The following is a 22,671-nucleotide window of genomic DNA, read 5'->3' on the forward strand; positions in this document are numbered from 1 at the left end:
GGTGCAAGAGGCCTAGCTTTTGGCCTATCTTGGCTTTTGACATGCCTTCTTCGCTAAGCTTAATCATTTCTAGCTTTTGATTTAAAGTGAGAGATGTGTGTGTGACCCTTCCTTTCACTTGAACACCTAGAGGCCATTGTAGGGTTATTAATTAGCCTAATTTCAATATTGTTGTGTCTCAGGGAATAGGGAGGCCTGAGGAGAGAGAGGGAGATGAGGGAACAGCTGTTTGGTGGAGTAATCAGAACACACACAACATTTATTAAGTTCACCATCTAATATGGGCATGGTCTGTGGCACCCAGAACAGTTACAATAGTAACATCAAAGATCACTGATCACAGATCACCATAACAAATATAATAGAAATGAAAAAGTTCAAAACGTGAGAAATACCAAAATATGACACAGAGACGTGAAGTGAGCAAATGCTGTTGGAAAAATGGCGCCCATAGACTTGCTATTATGATGCAGGGTTGTCACAAGCCCTCGATTTGTAAAAACACGGTGTCTGTGAGGTGAAATAAATTATAATAAAACAAAGTGTGCCTGTATTAAAACGTCAAGACAAAGGCTGCATTTGTTCCCTCACATTTCTCTTCTTTAAACTTCCTGGAGGTAATTAAGTATAGATAAAATTTAAATTTCAAATATTATAGAACTTCTGAGCAAGCATATTTTTTCACATTAACTTTCTTTTTCTGATCACCAAAATAGTTGTTCCTTATAGAAAAATACATTCAAAACTGTATTTTCAATTTACTATATATTTAAAAATATAAAGTTAGGCTCACTGGAAAATTTAATATTTTTCTAAGATATTTAATATGCCAAGACCTAATTGGGCCAGATAATGAAAATTATCACAGGCAAAGCTCTCAGCAAGGTTGTAGGTCCACGAGGGTAGAGATGATAGCTATATTTTACTGCAGAACCCCCAGCCCTTGATATGGTACCTGGCATGGATATACGTGCCATAAATGAATGGAAACCCATAGAACAAAGCTGGGGGAAAAAATCCTTTACTTTCCCCAAATACTGCTCCCTTGATTTTCTTGAAAATGCAGAGCCCATGAGATTTAGCGGGCATTGCAACCCATGCAGTGACATGGGGCCAACAGCTCTGCTGTCACTGGCTTGAAATTCGGAGTTTTTCAACAAGGGGCTCCACATATTAAGTAGCTGGTCCTGCCTAAGACTTTCTAGGACATTTAAAGTCATTTTATTAACGAAGTGGACTATTTTTCAACCTTTTTTTCCCCAGGGCACATTATTACATAAAGAAAGGTAAATTTGGTTGGAGAGGGTTGGTACCTCCCCTCGAGGGATCACTCATCTCACGGCGCTGTGATCATTTTCATGCCCCGCCCCCTTGCCCTTTTACACTGGATTAGAGCTTCTCTAAAGCTTCTCTAAAGCTCCAATCGGATGTCACTGCCTGTCTTTCCTCAGCATTTTGCACAGTGCCTGGCATATAGTAAGTGACCAATAAATACTGAATAAATGCATGACTAAGTGATTAATCTCTAAACTGTAAAAGCTCCGGCAGCAGGAAAGGTTAGGGGAAAATATTCAAATCCATTAAGGCCCACTGAAGTAGAAAGTCCCTTCATGTCACCTGAAAAGAACATCGCCAATGCTTAAGACTGATCCTGCAAGATACCAACCAGCAAATTCTCACTAAATTTGCTATAGGTCCTTGGCGTTAAAGCCCACATCACTTTTAGAGGGCAAGGTGTTTGTCAGCCGCTTTTGTATCATACCTCTGAAAAGAAATAAGCACTTCAATATCCTGACAATCTGGCCATGTTATGTACTATGGGACGACAGAGCACATAGGTAGGTCTTCAAAACTGCTTTGACCTGGTGAGTCAGTCCATCTGTCTTTCAGATGGTCTCCAAAACCTGTGGGCACAGTGTCATATTCTTACTGAAGGAGCCACAGGAGCTCCTGCCATGGAGCCTATGAAATGGACTCCGAATCGATGTTTTGGAAATTATGTGGGCAGAGACCGCAACGCAGAGGTCTGCACTGTGATCAACTTCAGAGGGCTTTAAATAAATTTAGATGAAGTTTTCAATCAGCCGCAGGAGGCTTAAGTAAGTTTGAATTCAGTTGCTGACGTTTGTACATGCAGAGACTTCGCATACGAAGTCAGTGTTCTGACCTCTCTCACACGATTGGAAGGTATGGCAACATCGAGTGACATTTCGACACAGCTACCTCTGTTTGTGGCACCTCCTGTCACTCCCTGGCGTCCGGCAGTCCTGGGGGTCAGGCGGGGCCATCGATCAGCTTGTCTGCACAGATGGCTTTCTCACACCCAGGGCACTCCACTCATCATTGCTGCCTGCCTGAACTCTCGAAGCTTCAAAGTTTTGGCTGGGAGACTTGCTGGAAGGCTAGTGTGACAGTCCAGGAGTGAAGGGATGAGAGCTCAGACTACTGAAATAGTCTTCTAATTGATCTAGTTCCTTCCCTCCATCTCACTGAGGAGTGGGGTCTCAATCAGTAATGCATGACCCTGAGAATGCCACTTCCCTTCTAGAAAACTTTCAGTGATTCTCAATCAACTAGAGCCGGGGTTAGCAAAGGGTTTCTGCAATGTGCCAGATAGTAAATATTTTAAGTGTGTGTGTGGTTTTTTTTTTTTTTTTTTTTGGTAAGACAAGTTACTTTATTTTTCTTTAATATCTGAATTGCAGCTATATCCCAGACAATTCCAATATGGATCATTTGGGCTATACAGGCTCTACATTTAAGATCTATAAATATTATCAAATTGCTGATTTTAAGGGTATATTGCCTTAAAAGTAGAGGCCATCCGGTTTTAAGGTTGATCTATAAAATGGAAAATAATGCAGAGCAGTTAAGATCCTTTTACAATAGCTGAAAGATTGTGAATGGGAATTAATACTGATTTTCTATAGTTTTTTTCTAAGCATTTTTATTATTTTATTATTATTTATTATTATTTTTATTATGCTACATGAATTTCAGGTGTACAACACAGTGTTCCAACATCTCTATAAATTACCCTGTGCTGCCCACAAGTGTAGCTACCATGTGTCACCACAGGACGCTATCATGAAGCACTGACTCTATTCCTTATGTTGTGCCTTTTATTGCTGTGACCTATTCACTTCATAACTGGAAGCCGGTATCTCCCCCTCCCCTTCACCCATTTTGCCCATCCCCCCATTCCCTCTCCCCTTTTGGGCTATATGATCTCTGTGACTACTCAGCTCTGCTGTTGTAGTGTGGAAGGAGCCATAAAAAAATAGACGAATGAACAGTAGTGCAATGCTGTGTTCTCACAAACCTTACTTACAAAAACTGGTGGGGCGCCAAATTTGGCCCATAAGACATAGTGCGCTAACCCCTGAACTATGGTATAGGATTCAAATTCCCTACCCTGGCAATCAAAGTTCCCCCTGTTCTAAACTAAGTTTCCTTGTCTATCTTATGTTTTCAGACACAGATCTGGTTTTATATTTTCCTTGGACAAATCACTTAACCCTCTGAGCCTCAACTCTGTTAAAAGCAGGAATAATACCACACCTGTTTAACACCACTGCTGTGAACGGTGTATAGGATTACCTTTCAAATACCCTTTCCTTCCCCTCCCTCATGGGCTCCCGGTCCCAGGCAAACTACTCGCTGCTCCTTGCAGCAAGCTTTTCTCGCCTTGGCCTGTTGCTCTTACTGGTCCCTCAATGACTTTCTTACTCATTTCCATGAGTTCAAATTCTTCCCATTCTTCTGCTCTCTGCTTAAGTGCCACAGTCATGAAAGCTTCCTTCATCTCTCTTAGCCAGAAGTAATTGCTCTTTTCTCAAGTGAAAGAGCACTTTGCGTCTCTCTTCAGGCACTTAAGGACTTTTCATCTTAGGGCTGTATAGGTGTCTGATTTCCCTTAAACCACGGGAACCACTTGAGGACAATGGTCATGCTTTGTGCATATCTGGGTCTCCTCCTTGTTCTGACATCAAGCGCTGTGCCATGCACAAGTCAGTTAGCAAATATCTACATGACAAATGATTGGCCCACCTTAACAGGTCTAAATGTTTAGTAAATACCCAGAGTTGTAGAATAATTAGTTTTTATGTTTATGCTTTGGGGGGGGTGGAGTAAAAACGTTGACAAATCTAGTTCTAGTTACTGATGAGCTGATAGAGTCCTGAACAAGCAAAAAGAAAGGGCGTTCAAGGCCACCCAAATGTGCTAAAATTTATACATGTCAACTTATGTATACATTCCAGGATTCCTAAAAGTATCCACATGACATCCTCCAAAAGAAGACTGAGGCTCAGAGAGGTTAATACAACTTTCTCTGAGTCTGGAATTTGCATCTCTCACTTAGGAGCTAAGAGCTTTTCTGCTTTAGTTAAAGAGAACTGGTTAGATAGTTGCTACCACCTACATGCTCAATCTCCCTCTTAGCTCCATTGTGTATGGATTGGTTTTTGGTTCTGGCCTATGTGTTGGTTCTACTTTTGTTTCTGGTCTAAATATTTACTCTAGAAAATCACACCTAGTACCTCATGATTACCCACAGGCAAATACCTAGACTTGATCTCAAAGTTCCGTGGCACTCCCTCCAAAAAAAAAAAAAAAAGCAAAAAAACAAAACCTGAAATATAGGGGAAAAAATCAGACAAAGAAGTTAGAGAAAGAAAATAACTATTCTTAATTCATAAATGCCTCAGTAAAATTGACTATTAAAATCCTTATCTTTTTTCTTTCTTTCTTATTATAATGAATCTCCAAAGAGTTATTGAGGGTCCTGGTAAATTTTAAATGCTGCCAAAAACTACTGAGGAAAGATGCAACTATGAGATGGGACTGGGACCCATGTCTTCTGAGGTTCCTGCTTCGTCCTTACTCTATGGATGTGATCTGCAACCTTGGTTTCCTATTAGAACTATCTGGGGAGGGAAGTCTGCTTCTGCTTAGAATGTAGAAGTGTTACAGAACATCATTCCCTTCTATCACTGAAAAGAGATGGATAATCTACAGAATCATACTTTTTTTTTCACCCATCAGAGATCTGGGCTCACAAGGCAGCTAAGTGCAATACAAAGAGTGACATGCCTTTCCATTCACAGGCTTGGGTTCCCCACTATCGCAAACTCATTTACTGGGAGAGTTTAAAACTGGGTATACTTTGGGCTTTCTACAGGCTGCTTTGTATGCCCACAGCTAAATCAAACCAAGTCAGGACCCAGCCATCGATGAGACTGCAGGAGGACAATGTCTTTATTCTTTTGACATCCAGCATTTCACTGGTTCATAGTACACAAGGCAGAAAATACTGAAATCATCATACAGTTTATAATAAGAGAAGTGCTTTCATTTATGGCCATAGGAATTGAGCACACCAGCCAATCAAGAGCTAAGTGAGAAATCCAGGAGGTGGGCTGTTTTATACTCCTTTCAGTATGGGAAGACCAATACTTTAGAGCAGTGTTTTCAAACTGTCTTCCAAAAAGCCTTAACATTCAGCAAAGATGCCTCAGCGAGAGGAGGAAGATTTAGGGGATCCTCTAGATCCCAACATCTGCAAACTCTGCTTCATCTAGAAAAGCTTCATTTTTTGTTTTGTATATGGGGGTTTCATGTGTGTTTTCATTTGGACAAAAAGAGCTCAGTCTAAAAAAATTAGAAAACCCCAGTGTACGGACTTCAACAGAACCTGTCAAAGCCTCTAGGGGGAAAGAGAGAGAGAAAAAAAAAATGAACAACCTTCTCTCTAGGAGAATGAGCTAACAGAAGTCTTCTTCCTAAAGAACTGTCCAGGAACATCTCAGAGCTGGACAACAGATTAAGAGGAAAATGCCTTTTAAAAGGACAATTCTTATGATAGCCATGGCCACCAGATTCCAGCTTTGGGGCTCTAATAAAATATCAAATCGTTAAAAATCAAAACATGGCCAGTTCTACCACTCTCCTCTGCTTGTTACTTTCCAGATACATTCTAAGGTGGTGTGATCAACAGTATCTGACAAATACTCACAGACAGGAACTGTGGGGAAAGATCCAGGTGAGCTGAAATGAGGGGAAAAATAAGAACCACTGGGCCACCCACTGACTTATTTTTCATAAAGGTAGGAGTTACCTCACATTTCAGTATGGTTCATTTTTTTTAATGGTCTTGCTTAGAATTTTGCTTGATCTTCCTGATTTCAGTTCTATTCTACTCTCCAATTTCTATTTGCTTTCTTTGCTTTTAAAACCCAGAATGAAAATGAAACGGATCCATCTAATTCCACCCTGCCTAATGTTCCTCCCAGTTTAATTCTGTGACTACAATTAATGTTTTATTGTTTTGTTTGGGTTGTGTTTTTTTTTTTTTTTTTTTTTTTTTTTTTGGTCATCTGCTCTTTCCTGGTCCAAATAACTGTCTGAATTGTAACAAGACTGTCAACTTATTAACTTTTGAATAACAAGTATGAGGCTAGGGTGTATGTATATATACGTATATATATATATATTTTTTTTTTTTAACTTGAAAGATGATTTTATCATTTTGTTTTATAGTTTCAGGCATAGAATTTAATGATTCATCCCTTACATATAACACCCAGTGCTCATCACAACTGCCCTCCTTAATACCCATCACCTATTTAACCCATATCCTACCCACCTCCTCTCTGGTAACCATCAGTTTGTTCTCAAGAGTCTGTTTCTTGGTTTGCCTCTCTTTTTTCCCATGTTCATTTGTTTTGTTTCTTAAATTCCACATATAAGTGAAATCACAGGGTGTTTGTCTTTCTCTGGCTGATTTATTTTGCCTAGCATAATACTCTCTAGCTTCATCCACGTCGTTGCAAATGTCAAGATTTCATTCTTTTTTTATGGCTGAGTTATATTCCACTTTATCCATTCATCAGTCATTGGGCATTTGGGCTCTTTCCATAATTTGGCTATTGTTGGTAATGTTGCTATAAACACTGGGGTGCATGTATTCCTTTGAATCAATATTTTTGTAAAATACCTAGTAAATACCTAGTAGTGCAATTGATAGATCAGAGGGTAGTTTTTTGTTTTTTGTTTTTTTAGATTTTTATTTATTTATTTGAGAGAGAGAATGAGAGACAGAGCACGAGAGGGAAGAGGGTCAGAGGGAGAAGCAGACTCCCCGCTGAGCAGGGAGCCCGATGCAGGACTCGATCCTGGGACTCCAGGATCATGACCTGAGCCGAAGACAGTCGCTTAATCAACTGAGCCACCCAGGCGCCCAGAGGGTAGTTTTATTTTTAATTTTCTGAGGACACTTCATACTGTTCCAGAGTGGCTATACCAGTTTGCATTCCCACCAGCAGTGCAAGAGGGTTCCTTTTCCTCCTCATCCTCACCAACAGTTGCTGTTTCCTATGTTGTTAATTTTAGTCATTTTGACAGGTGTGAGGTGGTATCTCATTGTAGTTTTGATTTTTATTTCGCTGTTGATGAGTGACATTGAGCATCCTTTCATGTGTCTATTAGCTATTTGTATGTCTTCTTTGGGAAAATGTCTACTCATGTCTTCTGCCCTTTTTTTTAACTGGAATATTTGTTTTTTGGGCTAGGTCATATATTTTTTAAAAGATTTTATTTATTTATTTGAGAGCTAGTGAGAGCATGAGCAGGGGAGAGAGGGAGAAGCAGACTCCCCCGCTGAGCAGGGAGCCTGACTCGGGGCTCGATCCCAGGGTCCTGGGATCATGACCTGAGCTGAAGGCAGACGCCCAACTGACTGAGTCACCCAGGCACTTTTTTAAATGAAAAAAGTCATGCAGGCAATTAATTGGTATCTGGATATAACTGATCTCAAATCATGGCTCAGCTTGTGGTCTGTACTCTAAACAATGGGGCTAATTTTAGTGTTTAAAAATGAGTAAATGTTGGGGCACCTGGGTGGCTCAGTCGGTTAAGCACCCAACTCTTGATTTCAGCTCAGGTCATGATCTCAGGGTTGTGGGATCCAGCCCTGCCTTGGGTTCCATGCTCAGTGCTGAGTCTGCTTGAGATTCTCTTTCCCTTTCCCTCTGCCCCTCCCATTCATGCTGTCTCTCTCTCAAATAAATAAATCTTTTAAAAAAATGAGTAAATGTTCTGGAAAAGCAAAACTACGGAAATAGTAAAAGGATCAGTGGTTGCCAGGGTTTTGAGGGGGAGGATGAATAGATGGAGCACAGATTTTTAGGGCAGTAAAAATACTCTGTATCATATTATAATGAAGGATATATGTCATTATACATTTATCCAAATCCATAGAAAGTACACCAACAATGAACCCTATAGTAAACAAAGGACTTTGGGTGATTATAATGTGTCAATATAGGTTCATCAGTTGTAAAAATGAACCGTCTGGTGAGGAACGTTGATAAAAGGAGAGGCTGAGCATGTGTGGATGCAGGGGGATTATGGGAAATCTCTGTACTCCCAATTCTGTTGTGGATATAAAAGTGTTCTAAAAAATAAAGTCTTAAAAAATCAATGACTTTGCTTAAATACAGGTTAACATTTACATGATTTGACTGATACCTGTGATTCCTTTTGGATTACAACGGGCAATCCTTGGTTAAAAAAATCTTTAGTTAAAAAAAAAGTGCCATTCTGATGAGTGATGTTGATAATGAGGGGACTATGCCTGGGTAGGGACAAGGGGTATATGGAAAAATCTCTGTACCTCTCAATTTTGCTGTAAATCTAAAACTGCACTAAAAATAGAAAGTCTTTTAAAAAATGAAAACAAAAGGGTAAATGACCCCACAAAATATCATTCTGTTTTAAGTACCTATTGGTGATATTTGTTAGAAGTTCTCTTAAATGACATTGACCAATTCATTTCAGCAAGTGGAAAATATATAATCTAGTAATATTACCAGGGCATACTTGTTAATATGTCACTCGCTTTTGTCGTGCAGATGACAGGACCAAGGAAGTGACTTCAGGAGTACGGAAGTGGAGTTTTTGCCTATGATGCCACTGGCTTCAAAGAGGAAGCGTTGTTAGCCGGCCGGTATGGTGTGACCTAAAACATTAATCACTGCATGCAAGCACATGCCTTCAATGAAGGCATTCAAAATCAATGGCATCAGAAGCATCGGTAGATATAGGGAAAGAAAAAAGAGGCACTGCAGGGAATACAGTTCATGCCATTCATATTGGTAAAAACACAAAATCTGACCAGCTGTAATGTGAACCTGTTTAAGGAAGACTTAATATCACTCATCACTAAAGACAGAAGGTCAAAATAGTCCAGAAAGGGAACAAGGCAGGCTCCGTGCACCAGCGTGTAGAGAAATGTGCCTCTACGTCAGCATGGCATAGGGAATACTCAAGTTCCCTCAAAAACTGGATTAGTAAAAGCTGACAATCCAAACCATTATCTAACTCGACTTATCCTAAAATTTAAGGCCATGTGAACCAGAATCTTTCTAACAAGTACAAGAACTCTTCATTCTGGTGGCTCTTCTGAAATATGTGGAAGGACATGATCAACACAGGAACATGAGAAAAACATGCCTTTGTCAGTGACCTAGTAAATTCTGGCCTAGGAACCTCTGAATAGTGGATAAAGTTTTTGTGGGATGAAGAAGGTAGGTGTTGGCACCTACTGAAGATCTCCCTTATAAAATAAATAACTTGCCAGTCTGGCTACCCAATGCAGGTTGGCTTTACCAATAATTATTAGGAACAGCTTCTTCTATAAGCAAATGATGATATTTTTATGGTCTCCCTTTAGGAGAAAAAGTCAGGGAAAGGGTATAAGAAGCTACAAAGATGAAATACCAACTGGTGATTCACTCCTGTGCCATGATCTCCTTGCAGCCTTGAACAAAGCAGTATCAGGCCAAGGAACAAAAGAATACTACACGGTCTTTGGGGAGGTGTGGAAGTGGCTTTGTTGCATAAGAAAGCTCAATACCACAGGGTTTATGGCACTTTGGATGGAAAAGGCAATATCTTGGTATTTTCCTCATTAGGATTACCTGCAGGATAGACAGCATTAACAGCACAGAGGTTGTTTATAATGTGCTTTTAGAAGGACACAGCTATCAGGCTAGCCTTCCAGTCAGTGCCCAATAGCCTGGACATTAGCAGTCAGGCTCTGTGCACTCTGTGGAGTTTGCACAGATCTTGTGATATTCTGATATTTCTCAAGTCTCTAAAAAGTACTGTCTTCAGATTGTTTCTCAACAACCAGGGGAAAAGGGGTTAATGACCATCTTTGGTTCTAAATAAGTAAGGGTAATCACGGAGACCTGCCAGGGGCTGTGGAAAGCTCCCTCATTTCTATCCGCTTTGACAGTACTCCCTCACTAAGTGTTATTGAATTCTTGGTATAACTATCACACATGGATAATATTTATGAAAGTCAATGAAATAAGTAAAGTCACTCTTCACCCTTGAAGTAAAAAACAAACAACACCAAGACCAAACTCATTAACTCCTCAACGTAAAGGGGAATTTCTTCCTCACAGCAGTAGCCGATGAAAACACCACTGACTAGTGTATGTGGAATGTTTCCAAAGGGTAAGAAAATAAAATTCAGAGAAGAGAGCAATAGACAGTATGAAATAATGGATAACCTGCGAATCATTTATCTCAGGCAGGCCGACAGGCCAATATACTTGGACAGACCCACACTTCTCTACGCTCATTCTCTCTTCAGAGTCTGACCCTTGACCATGACTACCCCTTCACCCCCAGGGTCCCCAGGTCATTCTCACCAGTGGCCATGGTAAGAGAGACCAGCAGGGAAGTAATACAGGTCTTTGACTTAAAAGATTGAGCTCCTTACACATCAGAATCTAGTCTCTAAAAGTTATCCTGTGATAAATTAGCCCATCACCTCTCCTTCCTAAGTTTGACAATCTTTCCCTACCTCACTCCTAAGATATTTTTCTATTCACAATGAAGGAAGTCCTTTTGGAGACCGAATTTCACCAGCTACACCATCAGCCACTTCACAGTGTTTGTGGGCTATCACTTGTAGTACCCAAACATACTCTGACTTCAAATGATTAATTGCAGAACAAAGGCCTCTTCCGCTTTGCAGAGCTTCTCCCCCAGGCCACAGGGGAGTGGAAGTGGAGGGGGGGTGGTCCCTGGACTTGCCCTGGAATGCATGAGCAGTTAAAGCCAATCACTCTGCACTTGGTAGACGAAGCACCCTGAGCCGCCCCAGCGATGTAGGTGCAGAGTGAAAGGTAACAGCACTGTTTCCTCATTCAGGGAGGGGCATCTGGGAGACAGCTTGTAAACCAAAGCCGGCCCTGTGTCATTAATCTGCAAGTTTAATTGCAATGCACAGCTAGTCTTTGGAAGACCTTTCCAATCCTGATAATGAAGACATGCATGTGCTTGTAGATGCCAACTCCCCCACTTTTTGGTTTTGGAACTATACCACTTACCAAGTTTCACAAAAACCTAGAACTGATTAGAACCTGTTGGCACAGGGTGACCGAAACAAAAAGGGTGAGGAAATAGGGAGATTGTGTGGAGCAGGGTAGCCTTTCTGGCGCCCCTCAAATCATACTACCCAGGCAGGCCCCTATTCCATCTAGTCTCTGCCCAAGGCAGGAGCCATCAGGAGTCCCACAGATAAGCAATTTAGATACATTCTAGCTGAACGAAGGAGACTTACTGCGGGTTTCCATTGCTGTCTGCCAAGCCAAGGAAATAGAGTGCGGACAGATGCTCTCTCGGGTTCTTATTTGAGCTCCAAAAAAGTTGGAGGCTTGGCATAGCCATGTATCCCAAGGATCTTCACTTCCTTGTTTTTTTGTTTTTTGTTTTTTTAAGATAAATTGAAAGTCATATAGCCAAGAACAGAGAAGGTGATTGTTTTACCCCACTGACTAATCTTTCTTGTTCTAAACATGTCTATCTTCTTTAACAAAGCTATTAAGATTTTAGATGCTTGGGCATAAGCAACCCATATGGGATATATTTAGGGAATTCTATTACCAAAATCCAAATAAATAAGATGTCTCATCTATCAATAGCAGATAGCAAATCCTGTAATCAATTTCAACAGCAAATCCTGTAATCAAATCCCATAATCAATTTCAATTTCAAAATCAAGGCAAAGAAAACACAGGGATCATTTATTTGTTTAACAAATATTAATTGAGCACCTACTATGTATAAGGAAATACAAGGTGCAAGAGAGAAAACAAAGAAGAATAAGACACTGCCCTTGTCTTCTAGGGCTCACGATTCATTTAAGGGAGAAAATGTCTATAACTAAATGAATGAGAAAGAAATCACTAATGCCAAAACTGAAGGGATGGTAGGTAACCCCCCAGAGTTGTGGTGAAAAGATAACTCACAGAGATTGGGGAATATTTCATGAAGGAGGCAATATGTGATCAGTAGATTAAATCCTTTCAGAATAGGGTCTCATAAGTTTTATAGCATTAAAGACATAATAGATATTTTAAAAGTATGTGTTAAAATCAAGCTGATTACATGCTATGAATCTGTACAATGACAGACACATGTGGACTAAGTACCCAGAGAAGGACATGCAGAAAAGATGGCACTTAGGCTGGCCCCAGAAATCACGCTGTGTGATTCCTCCAAAATGGGTCCTAAGACTCCCAAGTCCAGGCCTTTGCCATGTGATTCCAAGAATGTCCTTACCCCTTTCCTCTCTAAGCAGCTTAATTCATCTGCTCTGTCAAAGCCCAGCTTATTTTCTACCTAACATCACAGGATGTCAGGGTTGGAATATACCTTCAAAATCTCCTAAGTCTAGCAGTTCCTAAACTTGGCTGAAGATAGTAAAAACTAACACAGAACAACATAAGGGAGCAGTCCTTCTCTCTCCCACTTCCAAAGCTCACCGCATATATTTAAGCAAGGGATGGGTGAAACTAAGGCATCTATTGAAGCAACCAAATACAGAATGAGTTCCTGCTCTTCCCTCACTGTGGGAAGCTCACTGAAACTGCAGATGCTGGGTTCCACCCCACTTGGATTCTGATGCAGTAGATCTATTTCCTTTTTGACAAAGCTCTCCAGGTGATTTGAAAGACCTAGCAGATTTAGGAGCAGGTGATCTCCAACATTCTTCCACTGGTTTCTGAATCCCCTCTACAATTTTCTGCTCAGTGTGGTCCTGACATCTTCCTAAAGTCCTCCCTAACTTCCACATTTCTTGGGGAGTACTTCCTCCCCCAAATTCTTACACCACCCCAGATCTTCAGTTTCCACTTAATATCATGTTGTACAATGTTGTGAAGTCCCTTCTAGGCCAATAAACAATTATTAGGCTCTGTGCTGGAGAGTGCACCATAGAACATATACAAGGAATGGGTTTATGTCCTAGAGGTGGGAAAAGACGCATAAACTGCTAAAATAACAAGTTGGAATGAATTAAGTTCTAAAGGATGTTAAAAAACAAAAACAAAAATAAAAACATGGCGTCAGAGACGAGAGGAAGAAGTAGTTTTTCTACTTAGAGGCATTTCAGAAACTTTCTAGAGAAGCTGGTTTTGAAGGTAGTCTTTAACAAATGACTACATTTTGAGCCCAATTTAACCAGTAGGAAATAACTGGGGACAATACAGTGTAAAGAAATTATCCAATGAGAACACAAGGCAAGAATGTGCAGGTGTGAGAAACAGTGAGTCATCAGGGTGGGGACATGTGGGATGAGGCTACAGGAAATGAGGTTGGAAAGTGAATTAAAGGCAAGTGGTTTGAAAGCTCATGCTCTAATTTGGGAGAGAATATGGAATACTTGAAAGAGCTCAAGCTTAGGGCGCCTGGGTGGCTCAGTCAGCTGAGCCTACAATTCTTGATTTCAGCTCAGGTCATGATCTCAGGGTTGTGAGATCAAGGCCCACATCGGGCTGCGCACTCAGCGGGGTGTCTGCTTGAGATTTTCTCTCTCCCTCTCCCAATGCCCCTTTCACACCCATGTGCGCATATGCACTCTCTTTTTTTTCCTCTCTCTCTCAAATAAATCTTTTTTAAAAAAGAGCTCAAGCTTTAGTGTCAAAGAAGACCTCCATCTTCTATCCCCATTCTGTTGCTTCCTAGTGAAACTGTGATGCTGGCAATTGATTTACTCTCTTCTGTGTTCCTGTATGGAATAGTAATACACCCTCTTCTCCAGGCTGTTATAAGGACACAACAAGTTAATGAATATAAGTGCCAACCATGGCCAATTCTCTTCCCTTTGTCAGTAATAGAAAACCACAGACTATGTTTAAACAAATAGATGTAATCTAACTTCTGTTTTAGGAAGAGAACTGGATATAATATTAAGGGACATTAGAGAGGAAACAGAAACACATAGGTAGAGAGAACAGAAGGCTGTTCCAATAATCCAGGTGAGAGCTGAGGTCCTGAACGAGAGCAGAGCCACTGCAAAAACAAGGCACAGAAGATTAACCACTGAGGAGGCAAAACGGAGAGGTCAGCAACAGGTGGAAATGATTGCGTGGAGTTGAGGATGAATCAGGTTTTCAGCCTGCTTTTGGCTGCTAAGAAGGATAGTGATGCAGACAAAAGTGTTGGGAACCCGACAGGAGCAGGCCTCAGGTGAGAGAGAATACATTCCAACGGGGACTTACTGAATTGCAGGTGGAGGCTGAGCATCCTGTGGGAATGGTTAGTGTGCAGCAGGAGATTTGGGTCTAAGACTTGGGAGTCAGAGTTTGGGTCTGGGGAAGAAGACTAGGGAGGGGCTGGCAGAGCCGGTAGGGGAAGCTATGAAAATAGAAGGGACTAGCTAGGGAGATGATGCCAAGCAGAAAAGAGGAACGCTGACATCTGGACCTCGGGAAAGGTTCGCTCTTGAGGAATAGAAGAAAATGAGGAGCTAATGAAGGAGATGAAGGAGGAGTGGGTGCTTTCACAGATTTTTATGCAAAAGGAAAATAAGTTTTTCTTGTTTAAGCAACCATTATTTTGGCCTTTGCTATGGCAGCTGAGGTTTTACCCTTACTGATACAGGAAGAAGGCAGTGTGTGCCAACAAAAAAGAAGTAAGAATAAACAAAGAACTCCTCTTTTAAGAAGCTAGAAGGGAAAGGAAAGAGATGGAATGGTAGTTTCCAGAAGGCAGAGGGTCAAAAGAGGTGTGTTAGTTTTTTTGAAATCAATGCTCCTATACTTGTTGCCATTTCTAAGTCTCCCATCTCCTCTCTTTATTCATGGAATATTCTGCCGAAGTAGTTTTAAATTTATTGCTTGGGCAATAAGCAGGTTTTATTCTTTGTGGTTATGATAATTCTGTTTATAAGTCAGCTCTTTGGGACATTTACTGTTTGTATATTTGTACAGAACTGTCTCCAAATGTGACTTAGAAAAATGCAAAGTTTTGCCAATTTACTAGGGGGTGATTATTTGTATTATTGCAGTGGTCCTTCAAAATACGAAGCTTCTCAGCAGGTAAGTGTACACAGACCCTTTGACCATACAACAGAGGGCTAGGGAAGAGAACATTAACTTGTTACAAGTTACTGTAATGACCATGTATGCATGTCAGTAGGAAAGCAGAATTCAATAAATAACAATTTTCGTTTATGGAACTTTTTCCAGGAAAAACTTTATCATATAAAGAGAGGAATTTCTGCAACATCTACACTGTGATCAATGGCTCCTTTGTGGGCTGAGTGACAGCCTGTCTAAGTTTCCAACTCCTGGTCCTAAAGTGACCTGAGCAGTAGGGAGCTGTGAGGACAGCTTTTGGGATAACTCCACAACAGCTCTGAACTATCTGCTGTCAAGAGTATGCCAACTGCATAATCAACCATAATCGTGGCAAGTAATATACTTAGAACAGAAACCCTGTTGGTATTTAGCTGAACTAAAAATGAGAAAGTAACCATCCATTCCCCCCATAGTGTAAATTGTGTATAATGAGAGTTCTTATTTGCATTTTTCCTAAAACTCACCAAACTCCTTATTCACTCATTACTTACCCATTATGGGTTTTTTAAATGGCATTTTTAAGGTTTGCTTTGGCTCAGAGTGAATTATTTGCCAAGATTTTATTCCTGGAGTCATGAATCCCCTGAGACTTCTTTACCTTTTGCAAATTCATAGCTCATTTTGTGGGTCCTAGTGGTTTGTGGTCTCTATGTGTGCATGTGTGGGCATGTGTGAGGAGCAGTCTTAAGATATCCTAAGTAGTGAAACATTTCATAAGAAAGGGTCCTAGATCCTGGAGTAATTAAACAAGAAAAAAAAGAAAAAGCAGAAAATGAGTAAAGAGTAGTTTATAAAAGTAGCAAACATTAGGTTACCTCCTTGTAATTATGCATATGCTTGGATAATCTATTGATTTAATAGGTGGAAGAAGTGTGTGTTACAAAAATTCACTGAGTGTTTGGATATCAAGAAGCACAAATACAAAAGTACATGAAAAGGTAAAATGAGGCAAAGCTGCCTCTGAGAGTAAAAATTTAGTGAACTTTAATAAACCACTAAATGCAATGTTAGATAAACATGAGCAGAGGAAAACATTTTTGTGTGCATACTTTAAAAAAAAAATGGTGTCTCCAAGACCAACATTACTATTGTAGGGGAAGAACTCGGGGCACAAGGCAAGTTGGCTACAGACATTTACCAACCAAGAGGGCAAGGAAAATTCTCCCTGCTCCCAGATCTCTTTGCAGCTTACCGCCAGACCTTGGCTAGAAATGTCTTCTAATACAGTCCCGAATGAGCTGAAGAGTAAAGGTGGGAGACATTATCTCAGAAATGAAATATATTGCTTCTTGGAATATTAGAAAAGTAGTTTTTAGATTCATAGAGATTACTAGCTAGAAGAGATTATCCCAATATATATATTTAACAGATGTGACAATTGTGTCCCCTACACAATAAGCAACTGGCCCAAGATCACATAGCAAATTATTGGTATAAAAATGTTGATTTTCTTAACATAATAAAATAAACAAATAAAAATTAAAAAAATGTTGATTTTCAACTCTCCACCTAGAGGTTTTTTTTTGCACTACTGAGCACTCCCTGTAATCAGAAGGGGTAAAAGAGGGGCCTGGTACATTTCACTGCAGGGATAAGTTCCAGTATTTGGGACAGCATGAGAACTGGGTGGGCCATAGACCGAATGTCTAGGGACTGGGGCATTCTGGATTTGTGCCTGGACACAGAAGTTGCTATTTTGCCTAATACTGGCTTAAATGCCAAGGACAATTTAATGACATTAATATACCATCATATAGTAGCTTGCTCTTCTACTGATATACTTAATCTGCAGGTAAGTCATATCCCTAGTGAAATACTATGTCTCCTCTACTGAAAAACAGAATTGCATCCCGACACCAGCTTAATGCTACAGCTTATCATTCACTCACAAGGAACAAAAACATTGGATGTTTTTATAAGACAGTCATTTGTGTGTTTAGATATTATTCTGGGTTTTATGAGGGGGAAATTGTCACCCTGTTATGAAGCTACATCCATTTCTTTTTTTTTTTATTTTTTTAAAGATTTTATTTATTTATTTGAGAGAGAGAGAATGAGAGAGAGCAAGCACATGAGAGGGGGGAGGGTCAGAGGGAGAAGCAGACTCCCTGCCGAGCAGGGAGCCCGATGCGGGACTCGATCCCGGGACTCCAGGATCATGACCTGAGCCGAAGGCAGTCGCTTAACCAACTGAGCCACCCAGGCGCCCCGAAGCTACATCCATTTCAATTTTGCATCAAGCTAATGTGTATTGATGGAAACCATGTTAAGCAGAACAAGAAGTAAATATTCTCTACCACCACAAATTGATTACAAGTGGCCTAAAGTAGTTCTCAACACTTCCATTTCATTTGGGAAGTGAATTTACAGCTTTGAAAATATTATTTCTCCTTAATTTGTCCCAGTGATTTTTTGGGATTTTAACTGGCCTTCAAATATATTTAAAAATCAAATAGGTGAAATTTCTTCTGAAGGAATCCCAAACTACAGCTTTTTTTTTTTCCCTAATAATTACAAGCTCTCAGGTTTTCATTTGGTTTTGAATTTCCTTTTTGAGGATGTCTTTGTATTATGTGATGTTACCTCCTGATGTTTAGTTTTATTGGGATTTCTTGTCAAAGTATAATAAAAATTAATAATAATGGACATGATTAAATGGGTGTCAAGACAAAGCGATCATGTTGTTTCTCATGTAATTATAATGGAAGAATTCAAGTTAATTTGCTTATTTTAGCATAATGAATATGTGATTCCAACAGTTTAAAAGCTAAAGTCTTTAGCAGGTAGAGGACAATGAAAAAAAAAATCCTCACATCACAAGAAAACCCTGGATATTAATCAGTTTGTTTAACCAGATGAACAGTTGTATACATAATGTGCTAACATTTCTTAACAAGTAGATTTCTGTAAACAAACTGCTTCCAAAAATATTTTATGAGCTGTCATTAACTTCGGAGATGTTTTTCTAGGTTGGCAACCTTGGTGATCCATCTCGCAAAAGCACGGCTGGAATGGAGAGACCCCTGAAATTGCTAAGTGAGGAGAACTGAGAAGGGTCCTGTGAAGTCATGACCCTTGAAAGGTGTTGGTTTACAGAGTGTGAAGCAGGCAATTCCCTAGCTGCACCCAGGAAGAAGCAGCGCTGGACGGGCCGGTGGCTAGTAGGGAGCAGTGCTTTGAAGGACGGGTGGATCCCACCGCCGCGTCAGACTCACAGTTAGTTTGCTCGAAGTTCTATGATGGGGGAAAACTCCTTAATTTGGACAACAGTTCAATATTTCAACAGAAGATTCTTAAACTAAAAAGCAATTAATTACCCCCCCCTTTTTATTCCCCGGGACTGTTTTTTTAGGGCTCCAACTAGAAGGACAAATTCACTAAGGGTGACACTCAGAATCTGAGGCACAAGATCTTACACAAAGGCTGTCCATTCCAGATGCCCTGCTGGACTGCCTGGCCTTTGGGTGTGGGTGCCGAGAGCTGCCTGCCGAGCGGCTGCAGGAGCTCGGCTCTATCACTTTCCTATGGGGCTCACGGCACAGAATTTGTGCCACAGGAGCTTAGGTAAGCTGAAAAGGCCAAATAAGCAACTGCGGGGCAAGAGCAAGAAGTCAGACTCCAAGAGTTGTAGGGTTTTTTCTTCCACATTATTATTGTTGTTGTTGTCATTATTGTTATTTTAAAGATTTTATTTATTTGACAGAGCGCACAAGCAGGGGGAGTGGCAGGCAGAGGCAGAGGGAGAAGCAGGCTCGCTGGGCAGGGAGCCCGATGCGGGGCTCGATCCCAGCACTCTGGGATCAAGACCAGAGCAGAAGGCAGATGCTTAACCGACCCAGGCATCCCTCCTCCACATTATTAACCATCTATTTTCTTAACAATGTCACAACTATTCTTTTGCTTCACTTTATCTATATAATGGATCCACTCACTTTAATGCCCTTGTTTTCAAACAAGTAATGGTGGAAGAGAAATGCTGATAAGCATTTTTAAAGGTCTTTGACTTCCTCAGAAAAAAAACCCCTGAGGAAAATATTTAGAGACTCAGGAATACTGGGTCAAAAATCTCTAAACCTTCATCCCTTTAAAAATAGCTTTTTAACGTGAAACATATTAGTGTATTGTACATGTGAGCGTGCAGATATATTATGTATATGCCTTTTCTCTGATCACGAAGTAAAGAACAAAAATCCTGAATTACGGAATTCGAGGTCTCAATGTTTAGCGAGATATGGATGCCATAGATAAGCCATTTCCCTTAATTTGTAGTTTTGTTTTTTTTTTGGTCTCCTACTTCGCTTTGAATGACACTCTCATACTTCTGTTCTGCAGCAGTACAACAAGACCTTTTTGAAGTTTAAATGCATGACACCCTTTGTAGAACAGTGGCGACCTGATCAAAACAGTGATCAAGCAGAAATGCTTTTTTTTTTCTGATAAGCAGGGCCAAAGTTAGTCTCTTTCTAAGTAGAATGAACTCCCTCCCTCCCTCCCTCTCTCTCTCTCTCTCTCTCCCCTTGTATTCAGAGTGGAGATTTTTCCTCTACCCCCAACTAATAAAATCGGGAGGCTGCAATGAGGCTGAGCGGCAAGCAGTTTGATGTCCTCAGCAGGATACGAGGAGTCAGAAGTGGCGCTGTAAATCCAGAGCGGGGCTTCAACGCTGTGTTAAGTGTGGCCTGAGTCTCAGAGATTTCCTTTTGATGCAAGTTCAGTATATTAATGGGAAAAGCATTCACTTTTATTTGTCTGTACTGTCTGCGACAGCAAGGCTACCTCATTTAGCCTGGGCCAATGTGAAAATACACAGAGAAGCAATCTGTTGCAAATTAGCACAGCTCCCCTTTCATTTACTAGCTAGTAATTGGAAGGGGTTAAGAAAGTGTAACTTATCAGATCACGTGAGCTATCTGCTTGTGTGGATTTCCCCCGCGAGCCCCCAGGCAATAATCTTTCCTCAATGTCCACTTGGTCTGAAAGAAAATCCTGATGCGTGTAAAATGCGCTCCCTCGGTGAGCTTTGACAAGGCAGTTTCCCCGATTCCTGAAAGAGGTATTGATACGACTCCATTAGAACCTTACCTTTCTTTAGATATAGTTTTACTCTCCCGCTTCCAAATGGTCTTGAAGTCAGTGCAGAATTCGTACCATACCATAAACACATAGTTGGGTGTGATTTCCTTCTCACCGGACTTGGGCTTCATCCCAAAATATCCTACTGTTGTTTCAAAACTGCAACAGGTAGGGGGAAAAAAACAGAGTGAGATGGGGGGTGAGAAACTGTCCATACCCTCAGGGCAGGATTGCTAGGGGGCGGCGGGGGGAGGCATTTACCATATATTCATTCTCTAAGACAGAAGCCCAGCCTCATAGTGACTGTGGCTTATCCGGAGCCTCAGAAAACCTATTTACTTAAACCACTTCTCCAAGAAATTCAATCTGATACTCCTGGTCACATCTTATGTATATAAAAATGAGCATGTCTGATTCCAGGCGGTATGCCGGTGAAGCTATGAGTTTGCTCTTCATCTCAAATCCACATCATTTACCAGCTCTTCATATTATGTTTAATGAGTACATGGACATATAATGATGACATATTGATTCTGTAGCCTTAGCAGTGGTCAGTTAGACAGCCCATCAGGAATAATTAATCTATTGAGCACTTCATGGAAAATCCAGAGACTATTCTATCCTTATTCTGCCATCCGCTGGCTTTTTGATCTTGGGTCAGTCACTCAGCATCAGACTTTCCGTTTTCTCAAGGGTAAGATAAGACTTAGAATAGGTGATCTCTAAGAAGGTTACATTTTAAAGCTTGATATGCTATAAGAATACAAACCACCGAGGCATAAAAAGAGATATAACCGAAGGCACGGCAAGGTTTGGGTGAAAAACCATCTTTGATCCTGGAAAGACGATCTCTAATCTGGTCAGGAAAGGATCCAGGTTTTCCAAAGTTGATTCTCAGGCATTGCTCCGAATCTCCTGACCTACCCCATGGAGGCTCACTGCACACCAGACTGCTACAGGCCTCCCAAGCAGCCCTTCTTGGAGGCTCTAGCTTTGTAGCGATTTATAGCTCTGCACTTAGGCCTCCACCCCCAACCTTCACCCACCCAAAGCCTCACAAGCTCATTTGCCATGAGCAAGAACACTTAAATAAATGGCCCCTTTTTCTAGGGTGTTGGAAACTAATCAAAGCAGGAATGGCTGGCCACATTTACTACTCAGTGCTCTATCATCTGTTCAGACACAGTGGGTTTTTTTTTTTTGTGGCCATCCTGAATCCTGAGTTTCTAATGGAGCTCCATTCAATGGCAATTGTAAAACCCTGAAGCCCCGTCACTATTATGGAGAATACTTTCATCTCGTTCTCAGTTATTGGGCAATATGTATCTCATAAGATTTTATCACATTTCACAGATGAACTGTTAATTGATTCCATGGCTATGATTAGGTGAGATCCAAGCTGGAGCTGCAACTCTGAGTCCCATAAATTCTTTGTGCTTCTGTAAATAATAAATCTGTTTTTAATGCAAATTAAAACTACTGGCCAGGGAATTTGGGCTCCCAGTTATTAAAAGATTGGAAGTGCATAAGTGGAGAAAGGCAATAACTGCAATCATTTCTTAAGGGACTCTCTTCTAATTCCAAACATACATAATTTGGAACAAAACCAGTAATGGAAGAAAGTCGCAATGTTAGGCGATGCCTAACTCTGTGGCAGTCAAAATACTGATAAAACCAAATGTACTATGCTCTATGGCATACACTTTTATTTCATTCAAAATGAAAATTATATTGACTGTGGTGTGGAAATACACAAGTAGAGGGTTATGTAACCGATGGGAAGAGGCCATGAATTTCTTATAGAGTCATGGGGCTTTAGAACTGGAAGGGATGTAATAGGTCAACTCATTCAAGGTTCTCATTTTAGAGATGAGAAAACAGAGACCTGATTGAATGACTTTATTCAATGGCAGGGTTGGGCCTACCACTCGGGTCCCCCAGTTCTCAGTGAAATGATTTTTCCACCCTTCTGTTGCTCGTGCTCATCAACACAGGCATTTTTCTTTTCTTTCTTTTTTTTTTTTTTCTGTTTCCTCTTTAGACACAGTTGCCCCCCAGGAGCACCCCCCCAGCAGAGCACATCATCATCGTTTTTCTCTTCCTTATGGTCACCTTTGATACAGAAACATACTTATTTGTGCATTAATAGAGAAGAGAA

At 40.6% G+C, this 22,671-nt stretch overlaps 1 protein-coding gene across 2 annotated transcripts in view; it reads right to left on the reverse strand.

Annotated features, from left to right (window-relative positions):
• Positions 1–22,671, reverse strand: part of FMN1 (formin 1) — a 310,736-nt gene that overhangs the window by 35,584 nt on the left and 252,481 nt on the right. For both annotated transcript variants that reach the window (XM_045900408.3, XM_064570714.1), the window contains exon 15: positions 20,523–20,672. In XM_045900408.3, the coding sequence (XP_045756364.1) occupies positions 20,523–20,672 (150 nt within the window). The remainder of the gene's footprint in view (positions 1–20,522; positions 20,673–22,671) is intronic.

This window comes from Mirounga angustirostris, unplaced genomic scaffold, assembly GCF_029215605.1.
Source record: "Mirounga angustirostris isolate CCGP_5_RB_7025 unplaced genomic scaffold, mMirAng1.0.hap1 SCAF_9, whole genome shotgun sequence".
Taxonomy (NCBI): Eukaryota; Metazoa; Chordata; class Mammalia; order Carnivora; family Phocidae; genus Mirounga; species Mirounga angustirostris.